General features: G+C 43.0%; 1 protein-coding gene across 1 annotated transcript; it reads left to right on the forward strand.

Annotated features, from left to right (window-relative positions):
- The first annotated feature begins 2354 nt into the window (after positions 1–2354).
- On the forward strand, positions 2355–2951 carry LOC149151043 (uncharacterized). The gene has a single exon (XM_089443034.1). It carries the CDS (start codon positions 2355–2357, stop codon positions 2949–2951), a length of 597 nt encoding a protein of 198 aa, XP_089299160.1.
- Positions 2952–11099: the final 8148 nt, after the last annotated feature.

An 11099-nucleotide genomic window follows, 5' to 3' on the forward strand; every position in this document is an offset into this window, starting at 1 on the left:
TAGTATAGGAAATAGTAGGGCAGTGGATGTTGGGCATTAGGCCAAGCATCAGCACAGGTACCGGTGTGGAAAGATCAATGTGATGTTTCAGTGGTGGACCATCACTAGAGCACATTCCTCACTAAGAGGGACTGTTGATTTGTGGTAGCATCAAATGTGCTCTAGCCATGAAAATTGGTGGAGAGGCTAAGGCACATAAGATCTCCAAGACCCAGAAATGGTTTGGGGAAATTCCACCCAGTTGGAGAGATATTAAAATAATTAATATTTTGAATGGAGTTCCTAAGTCTAAACTTAGGAAAATTAAAATATTAATGGGTATTAATATAAAACTAGGTGAGTAATTGAAGGCTGGTTATGAAGGTTTAGCAATTGGAATTTTCATGAATAAAAATAGTATAAAATTCAAAAGGATCTCTACATCGTTGGTGAGCTCCTGCGCGCGCGCCTCTGCAAGCCGACTGCGTTCTCTGCCTCGGTCTCAGCCCCTCGGCATGGCCCCTCTGGAGGCTCCACCGGAGGAGGCCGCTCTTCAGCAGGCTTTCTCTTCTCTGGTCAAATCTCTTCCGCCTCAAAGACCTTGTCCTTCAGTCTCCAAATTTGTGAAAAAAATTGATGGCTTGCAGGAAGTTACCTTACCCCCAACCTTGCCACGCATGGTTGCCCTCGCACTAGTAGAAAGAGGACTCATTGGGCAATTTACAGGGCTTTGACCATCTCTAAAAATAGTGCGGAGATGGGTGGAAAGGAACTGGTCAGACAAAACTCAAGGAAAAATCTCCATTAGATTTCGTGGGAAAGGTTACTTCACTTTCCATTTTGAAACAAAAGATGATAAGGATTTGATCTTTCGAAATGGTCCCTACTTCATGGACACAAGGGGATTATATCTCAACAAATGGACTCCGGACTTTGATCCAGAGTTGGATATTCCCAGTGCTATTCCCATTTGGGTTCAGCTCCCTCACCTTCCCCTTCACTACTGTGGGGACGAATCAGTTTGTGTTATTGGAAATGCTGTAGGAAAATACATTGATTGAAGCAAGCCTATGGATAATATGCAGGGCTGTGCCCGCATTTGTGTAGAAGTTGATCTGGGCAAAGGATTGCCAGAAGCCATCAAACTCAAGGTAGATGATTGGACCCACATTCAGCAACTAGATTACGAGCAGATTCCCTTCAAGTGCAAGGTATGTCACGAATACAACCACTTTGCTAATCGTTGTCCTAAATCTCTAGATGTAGAAAATACTTCACAAGAAGAGCAATGGGAACCAGTAAAAAAAAAAGTTGCCCCTATCCCCAAACCAAATCCTGAAGCAGGTCCTTCTTCTAGTGCTCCTCCCATTCCCCCTCTCTTCAGCCCTTCCTTCTCTTAATCCTGATCGCCATCCTGACCCTCCTCCATCCTCTCCTTCTTCCAACCCCTTCCACATCCTCTCCCCTCCTGAAGACACTCCTACTCCTGTGATCCAACCCGATCCTTTAGAATCCCCTCTCCCTCTGATCATCTCTTCCTCTCTCCCTCCCGACCCTCCCCCTCCTAGAATCACCAGAAGTAACTCCAAAGAACATGGTGCTACTCTTGACAACCAAAATAAGCCTGGAAGGAAGTCAACAAAACAACACAGGGATGAAAATGCACAGAAAGATATAGCAATGGGAATACAGAACCCCATAGAACCTTATATTTTAGGACAAATAGAAAAGGATTTAGTAAACAAGGACCAGGGAGGGAGAGCAACTCCTCGCAAGTCTCATTTGAAATGATGAAAGTCCTCTCATGGAATAGCAGGGGACTAGGGCATTCCTCCAAAGCAAATGCCCTTAGAGACCTAATTAATCAAGAGAAGCCAGATTTTGTATTAGTCCAAGAAACAAAGCAAGGACAACTAGAAATGAACAGAATTATTGCACAGCACAAGCAGTATAAAGGATGTGTTTGCGAGTCTAGAGGAGCCTTTGGGGGAATTGCCACGCTCTGGCAACAAACTAACTGGAGCAGCACAACAGAAACAATAGACCAGCATTGGGTAAAAACTGTCTTGAAGAACAATTCAAATAGCCAACAGCTAGTTATTTACAATGTCTATGTACCGAATCATTACAGAGATAAGGAGCAATGCTGGGATTTGCTCAGCACAAATATAGAGGAAGAAGACAACAGCAACATCATTTTGGGGGGAGACTTTAACCTCATCTTGCATTCCAATGAAAAACGAGGAGGCAGCTTCTCCCCAGACCCATCAAGAAATCAGCTGGAAAATATTATGCAGCAAGGTGATCTTATAGATATAGTTCCAAAGAACTGCAAATACACCTAGAATAATTGGCGATTGGGGAGAAACAATATCATGGAAAGACTAGATCGAATATTGGTGAATGTTACCCTTCTATCCACTTTCTCTGCTGTTTATGCCTCCATTTTACCTTTTGCAGCCTCAGACCATTACCCTATCACATTGACTCTCGAATCCCACTGCCCCCTGGGACCTATCCCCTTCAAATACAGTCCCCTTTGGAATGATAATGCAGCAGCCAAAGAGCTCATTCAGCAAATCTGGAGACAGCACGTGGAAGGTTCTCCAAGTTTCATTTGGGAGAGTAAGCTCAAAAATGTCAAACATGCTCTGAAGGACTGGGCAAAAACCCATTACAAAGAGCCAGAAATAAAGAAAAGAGAGACAAAAGCTCAGCTAGAAGAACTCCAAAACACAATACAAAATCGAGAATACCAACAGGCAGATAAAATTCAGGAGGAAAACCTCTACAACCAGCTTTACAGCATTAAAAGAGAAGAGGAACAAAAATGGCGGATTAAATCGAGACAACTATGGCTGAAGGGCGGGGATAGAAACACGGCTTTTTTCCATAAGCAAGCCACTGTTCGAAAAATCAGAAATAACATAACTTCCATTATAGACAGTAAAGGCAATCAACAAACCAATTAAGCAGACATCAAACAAGCAGCTTCAGACCACTATAAAGAGCTGCTAACTGAAGAAGGAGAAGAAGAAGATTATGCAGACCTTTTACAACATCTGCCAAATAAGATCACCGTTGATATAAATGAAAGCTTGAACAGAGAGATAGAGGAAGAAGAAATCAAAGCAGCCTTCTGGGCCCTCCAACCAGAAAAAGCTCCAAGTCCGGACAGTTTCCCAATTTACTTGTATAGAATGCATTGGGAAACTATTAAAAAAGACTTCATCAAATTGGTGAAATGGATTCAGAGGAAAAGAAAAATAGGAGGCTTCACAAACACAACTCATCTAGCCCTCATCCCCAAATAGAATCATCCTGCCAACTTCTCCTGTTTTTGACCCATATCCCTCTGCAACTCTTCATATAAATTTTTTACCAAAATCCTAGTAGCTTACCTTAAGCCCTTGCTGCCAATGCTCATATTTGAAAACCAAGGTGGTTTCATGGCCAATAGATAACTTTTAGACTCTATCCTCCTTGTCCAAGAAGCGATTCATTCTAGCCACTCCAGGAATGAAAAGTGATTCATACTGAAGCTAGATTTTGCGAATGCATTTGATAGGGTCAGACATTCCTTTCTACTAGTTGTTCTCCAAAAAATGGGCTTTGCCACTCCATTTCTTGACCTCATAAGAGCTTGTATCACTGGCCCTTGGATATCCCCCCTTGTTAATGGCAGACCCGGTCCCTCTTTTCAATCTTCAAGAGGACTGAGACAAGGTTGTCCTCTCTCCCCCTACCTGTTTATTCTGATGGCAGAATCATTCAGCTGCGCCCTTGACCACAAAAGGCGGACTGGTCTCATTACAGGCATAAAATATGAAGATGGAGTCAAAAACATCAACCACTCCCAATTCGCTGATGACACCTTGTTAATAGGAGGAGCATCTGTAATTATTGCTCGAAGATTCAAAGCTCTTCTGGACAAGTACATGAGATATTCTGGAGGCATGATAAATTATCTAAAAAGTTGCATTTATGGTTGGCATGCCTCTGCCCAAACTCTTCACAGCATATCCATCGTCTTTGGAGTTCCTTGCAAATTAAATTGGGATCACTTCAACTATTTGGGAATGCCAGTGAGTATAGGACCTACAAGAGCTGAAATCTGGGATACAACTCTTGACAAATTAAAAAGAAAAGTTCAGCTTTGGGGATCTACTTGGCTTAATCCGACAGGTCGATTGGTTCTCCTCAAATCTGGTCTCTCTTCTCTTCCTCTTTACCAATTTACTCTGATACAAGCTCCAACCACTTTTCACAACAAAATGGAGAGCATCCTTAGGCATTTTCTCTGGCAAGGGGGGAAAAATGAAAAGAAAAAGTTCAACTTGGTCAGCTGGAAGCAAGTTATCCAACAGCAGGAAAATGGAGGACTTGGAATCAGATCTCCTAAACTTACAAACTTAGCCTTTGGAGGCAAGATAGTTTGGAGATTAATTGATGAACAACAAGCTTGGTGGAAATGAGTTCTTGAAGCAAAATATCTCAGCAGTCCAAGGCAGCAGCTCTTAGAAAGCAATTTGCCTGCCAGAGGCTGCACAAAAGCTTGGAAACTTTGCAAAAAAGTCATCCCATTTATGGTGCAAAATATTTCTAAGGTTCCCAAAGGTGGCAACAAAATCAATATTGGAGCAGACAAGATCATGGGGAACCAGCCTATTAGCAATCAGCTAGGTACAGATCAGATTCTCCTTTTTCTTCATAGCAAAGGAATTCAATATTTGGATCAAATTTCACAATGGGACATAAATACTCAGGCCTGGAAGGGATGTAGCTTCCCCCCCATCCCTAGAAACCTCAAAAAGGACATTGACAATCTTCAGGCTCATCTTCATAACATTGCACCAGTCATCAAAAATGGCATTGATGGCTTTCGGTGGGACCCCTCAGGTTCTAGCTATACAATACAAGCTGGTCATCATTTTCTGTGTAGTAGGGACTTCCCTGCCCCTCCTTGGATGTACTGGAAAACCATTTGGAAGACAGTGGCCATTCCCAAAGTTAAATTTTTTATATGGTCCCTTCTAAAAGGGAAAATCCTAAGCTCAGACCATTTGCAAAAGAGGGGTATAGCTGGACCCTCTCGATGCCCAAATTTCCAAGAAGCTGAAGAAACGATCCAACACCTATTTATCTCTTGTCCCTTTGCAATCTCGTGTTGGAATGGCATCTCCCCCTCTGGTATTCTCACTTGGAACCCTCAACATTCCATTGGGGAGTTCCTTATCAATTGGAAGAAAAGCTACCCTGGCAACACAAGAAAAACAACATAGCTAAAAGGGTATGGAACGCTCTTCCCTATGCCCTCCTATGGAAAATTTGGCTCACTAGGAATCGAAAGATTTTCAGAGATCAGGAGACCATCACTAGGCAATTATGTAGCAAAGCCAAAAGTCTTACGTTAGAAACAATTGTGGCTAAGAATACCAAGAAAATTGACATGGCTGGCCTTTGCATAGAAGAAAGAGATTTTATCAGCAGCTTAATAGATAGCAACAGGGACATACAAGCAACAAACATCATCAGCCATCATTCCAGCACTCCTAGTCACAGTTGGAAAATCAGAGTTAAGCAGGATGAATTCTCAGAATGGCTCAGGCTCAGCAATTCCCATTCCCTCTTCTTTGATGGTGCTTCAAAATCCAATCCGGGAGTTGCAGGGGTAGGGGGAGTCATATATAATCCCAATGGTGATCTTATAGCTTCCTTTGAGTGGGGATTGGGAACCCTATCTAATAATAGAGCAGAGGCGCTTGCTCTCTACCAAGGTCTCATCCAGCTCCAAGAACTCGGTATCCGCAACGCTATGGTTTTTGGAGACTCTGCTGCCATTATCAGCCTTATGATCAGCCAGCGTAAAGCTTCTAATTTATTCATCCAACAAACAATAAGTAGATGCCAAGCTTTAATCAGCAAAAATTGGGACCTTCGATTCTTCCATATTCTCCGTGCCTTCAACAAAGAAGCTGATAAATGTGCCAGTCAAGCGTGTAGCAGGATCAAAGGGAATATCCTTTGCAATAGCGTGGAATGCCATCATCATCTCCCTTGAATTTTCTCAAGGTTCCTCTTCCTTTTTTCCATGGCCAAGAATTACTATCGCAACATTCAAATCCGCAACAATTCTGAGCAATCTGACATTAGGGAATGGTCAAAGATTTTCTAGACCTGCCCCAAGAACAATATCCGCATAGGGATATGGCATTTCCTAGGAAACCACATTATCAGTCTTGAAATCATACGTTCTGCCATCAAATATCTATTCATCCATCCCTCCCTGCCCTTTCTGTCTCCCGTCTGTGCTTTCCGTCGCTTCCCCTTTATTCCTTCCCTCTATCCTTTGATGGCCCCTCTATGTTTCTTTCCCTTCTTATACGCCCTCCCCTTCTTCCTCTTCTGCATTCTGCTCTCTCCCTTTCAGGTTGTTCCGAGTCTTCAGTTCTCTCCTACTCCCTTGCTGCTCACATTTTTCGCTTACAGACAATCTCTTCTCACACTCATGGTTCCTCTTTTTATTACTACTGTGCCTCTCCTCTTAGATCGCCCCCAAGAGGAGTGTCCTTGGCTCGTTCTTAGAGTTCATCTGATTCCTTGTTTTGCTTTTGCACCCTTACTCTCAGTTCATCCCCATAAGCAACCTTTTTGGTCCGTTCCCAGGATCCATCTGCGCTTTCAGCAGCATTCTTCTTCCGCATCAATGGCAAGGAGCGAGGATTGTATTCATTGCGCTGATCTCCAGGCCGAGCTGGAGCAAATTCGTGCCCACCAACAGATCTTGGATGCCAAGATTGACAACCAGAACCGCCTTATCAACGCCAAGATTGACAACCAGAACTGCATTATCAACGACAAATATGCAGCTGACATCAACTTGTTTCTCCATCGAATCTCTTCACTTCATGAGCAGTTTAACCAGCTTTCCAATAGGTGCAGCCATGCTGAAGAATCCATTGAGATCTTGAAATACATGATGGAAAAGAAAAATGCTATTCAAACAAGTTCTTCAAGCATCAAACAAGCTGGAGTCGATGATAAGCCTGAAGAGTCCACTGCTCGGCAAATCAGCCACATCAATATTGATTAAATATGTTTTGTAAATGCTGTTTTCTGTTGCATCAGTTTGTTAGGATTTACTTTTGGTCAGTTTTCTTCAAAAGCCCAAAAGGTAGGATCAAGGAGGAATTTTGTTTAACCTGTAACTCCTTCTCTCCTTGCACTTCTTGGCATAGCATATTGTACTTCAGGAGCTCAGCCTCCTCTCTTTTTTCAAAAATATAATATAGCAACCAAATTTCTTAAATATATATATATATATATATATATATATATAAAACTGGGTGAGAATGTTCTAATTGACATGGATCAAGCCAAATATAATCTTATCTGTTGATTAGAGACTTAATCTCCACTGTTGAAGAATCAACAGGAAAAGTATAAGAGGAGGCTTGAGGGTCAGTTGGAGACACACCAAGATTGATGAGTCAGTTCGATTTTCTGGAGCGGGGTTTGCTGAGAAAATTCGAACAAGTGATCTGAGTTGCAGCGAGGGGCAATGAGTACATAGAAGAGAGGCAAAGATAATTCCAGAGGGCCAACATAATGATTGAGGAGGCTACATAGAGGCAGCAAGAGCCACGCAGAGGCAGCGAGTGGCTGTGCAAAGGCTGAGGGGCCTACGTGGGTGACGCGAAAGGCCAGAGAGCTGATGCAGAGAGGCAGAGGGTTGACATGAGGGGTTCCAAAGCTACGCAGAGGTTAGTAGGGTTGACACCGAGCCTTGGAGAAGCACCAGAAGATTTGAGGTATTACTACCAAATAGAAATCTCTGTTGGGAGAGCCAGTTTGGCAACCTAGTTGTACTCAAGAAAGTTGTTTAATATTAAAACCCTCAAAACTGCTGCACTGATTTTCCCAAGTTGGGTTTTTCCGGGGACGATTGTCCAAGAATAATAGTGTCCCTTTTGTGTTTGTTTATTATTTCATGTGTTTATTTTCAGTATTTATATGGTTAAATAACTTGTTTAGGAATAAACAAGTAGGTGAAATAAACTAGATAATGCAGGAAGAATTTATGACGTGTTAGACTTAGAAATTCCAACATGGTATCAAAGTATTGTAGATGACAGGAGAACTGAAGGCACTAGCTGAAATCAGAAAATTTGCAACAGAAAAAACTGTCCCGAGAGAAAGAGTTGTTCCTAAGTAGAAGGAAGCAGAGAAGGAGTGATGCAGAGGGCCTGCGTCATCATTTTGAGCCAGAGAGAGGGCCATCGTATAGGCAGTGAGAGGCAGAAGAGGCTTACGAAGAGGAGTAGGAGTGACGCAGTTGGCTTGAGGAATGATTTAGCCTTGTCGGGATTGTGCAAAGCTAAGAGTCTCAGTTTCTTCAGTTCTCCTGTGATCTACAATGCTCTGATACCATGTTGGAATTTCTAAGTCTAACACGTCAGAAATTCTTCCTGCATTATCTGGTTTATTTTACCTACTTGTTTTTTCCTTAACAAGTTATTCCTACCATTGTAGTTAATGGATCCCGTAGCTGGGTATGATCCAAGAGTTTGGCAGAAGCAAGATGTGAAGGAGCGACAAGGCCGTGCTAGAGTGGAGAGGATTGTAGTAGCGTAGTGGAGGTTGCAACAATGTGAGAGGCACAGAGGTGTTTGCAGTAGCGCAAAGGCAACAAAGGGAGCATAGGATAGCAGCAAAGGTAGCTTCAACATCAGGAGGCTTCTGGACTGAAAAGGATGTTAGAATTTGGGAAGATCAGTTGCTTACTTCTCAGTAACTGAGTTGTAGTGCAGCAGTTATCAATGGCAGTGCTAGGGGTAGCATGGGCAACATGTTGAGAGGGAGCTGCAGTACATATGTAACAATGGCATTGGTAGTGTCATGGGTAGTAGTACAAGAAGCAACAGTGCAGTGGATGTTGGGCAACAATTCAAGCATCAACGCAGGTACTAGTGCGAAAAGATCAGTGTGATGTTTCAGTGGTGGAGCATTACTAGAGCACATTCCTCGCGAAGAGGGAGTGTTGATTTGTGGTAGTATCAGATGTGATCTAGCCATGAAAATTGGTGGAGAGGATAAGGCACATGATATCTCCAAGACCGAGAAATGGTTTGGGGAAATTCCACCCGGTTAGAGAGATATTAAAATAATTAATATTTTTAATGGAGTTGCAAGTCTAAACTTAGGAAAATTAAAATATTAATGGGTATTAATATAAAATTGGGTGAGATTGTTCTAATTGACATGGATCAAGCCAATTCTAATCTTAGATGTTGATTAGAGACTTAATCTCAGTCATTGTAGACTCAACAGGAAAAGTATAAGAGGAGGCTTGAGGGTCAGTTGGAGACACACCAAGATTGATCAGTCAGTTCGATTTTTTAGAGCAAGGTTTGTTGAGAAAATTCGAACAAGCGATATGAGTTGCAGCGAGGGGAAGTGAGTACATAGCAAAGAGGTAGAGATAGTGCCAGAGGGCTAGCGCAGTGTTTGAGGAGGCTACGCAGAGGTAGCAGGAGCCACGCAGAGGTAGCTAGTGATTGTGCAGAGGTTGAGGAGCCTGCGTGGGTGACGCAGAAGGCCAGAGAGCTGACGCAGAGAGGTAGAGCACTGACGTAGGGGGTTTCAGAGCTATGTAGAGGTTAGCAAGGCTGACGTGGGGCCAAGAGGCAGCGCTAGAATATTTGAGGTATTACTGCCAGATAGAAATCTCTGTTGGGTGAGCCAGTTTGGCACCCTAGTTGTACTTAAGAAAGATGCTTAATAATAAAACCCTCAGAATTGCTGCACTATTTTTCCAAATTTGGGTTTTGTTAGCGATGATTGTCCAAAAATAATAGTGTCCCTTGTGTGTTTGTCTATTATTCCATTTGATGATATGTGGATGAGTTGAGACTACATTTGTGTTTATTTTTAGTATTTATATGGTTAAATAACTTGTTAAGGAATAAACAAGTAGGTGAAATAAACCAGATAATGCAGGAATAATTTCTGACGTGTTAGACTTAGAAATTCAAACATGGTATTAGAGCATTGTAGATAACAAGAGCACTGAAGGCACTAGCTGAAATCAGAAAATTTGCAGCATAAACAACTGTCCTGAGAGACAAAGTTGTTCTTAAGCAGAAGGTAGCAGAGGAGTGACGCAAAGGGTTTGCGTCATCATTTTGAGCCAAATAGAGGGCCATCGTAGAAGCAGTGAGAGGCAGAAGAGGCTCACGAAGAGCCACGTCATCCTACTCAGCCAGGTAGGAGTGACGCAGTTGGCTAGAGGAGCGATTTAGCCTTGCCGGGATTGTGCAAAGCTAAGAGGCTTAGTTTCTTTAGCTGTTGGGGCCTAGGGAGTTGTGGGCAGATTATGGATTAGGAAGTTGGTGGGGTGCTGTTGCTATCGAAGAAGAACAATACCTAATGGGACAGAACCAAGGTAGAGGGAGCCGTTGCCTTGAGGGATTTCTAGCCAAGAAACCTAGATCCAAGTTGCAGTTGCAAAGAGGATTGGAGAGGAGCGGATCGACAATTGGTAGGAGGATTTCCAGGAGGGAAATCGAGACTCAAAGGGAGTCTAGGAGAGAAATTCCAGGAGGGAAGTCGAGACTCAGAGGGAGTCCAGGAGAAGAGTAGAGATGGCAATGAACGAACTGAGGGATCAAGACAGGTTGGACGGGGCCTCCAACTTTGTCATCTGGAAGGCCAAGATCCTATCTATTCTAGATAGAAATCGCATCAAGGGCTTCGCCTTGAGAACCGTGGCTATCCCAGTTGACCTAGTTTAAAATGAAAGGTATGAGGATGCAATAGCCAAGCCAAAGTGCATAATCCTTGATGGGGTCAAGGATCATGTAGTTCAACATATTGCCGAGAAGAACACGGCAAAGGAGATGTGGGATACCTTGACAACATTGTATCAAGGCACTTCCGTGTAGAGGAAGATGCTACTGTAAAATCAGCTGTGATCGTATCAAATGCAGAAGGGGGAGCAGATAGATCTATACCTCAGCAGGCTGCAATATATTCAGGACCAACTTACTTCCATAGGGGCCATGCTAGATCAGGAGTTCATGGTAAGGACCACCCTGAATGCAGTCTCCGAGGATTGGGAG

This window comes from Pinus tabuliformis, chromosome 9, assembly GCF_031772625.1.
Source record: "Pinus tabuliformis cultivar Carrire ecotype Pingquan chromosome 9, CPIR1, whole genome shotgun sequence".
In the NCBI taxonomy this organism is placed as follows: domain Eukaryota; kingdom Viridiplantae; phylum Streptophyta; class Pinopsida; order Pinales; family Pinaceae; genus Pinus; species Pinus tabuliformis.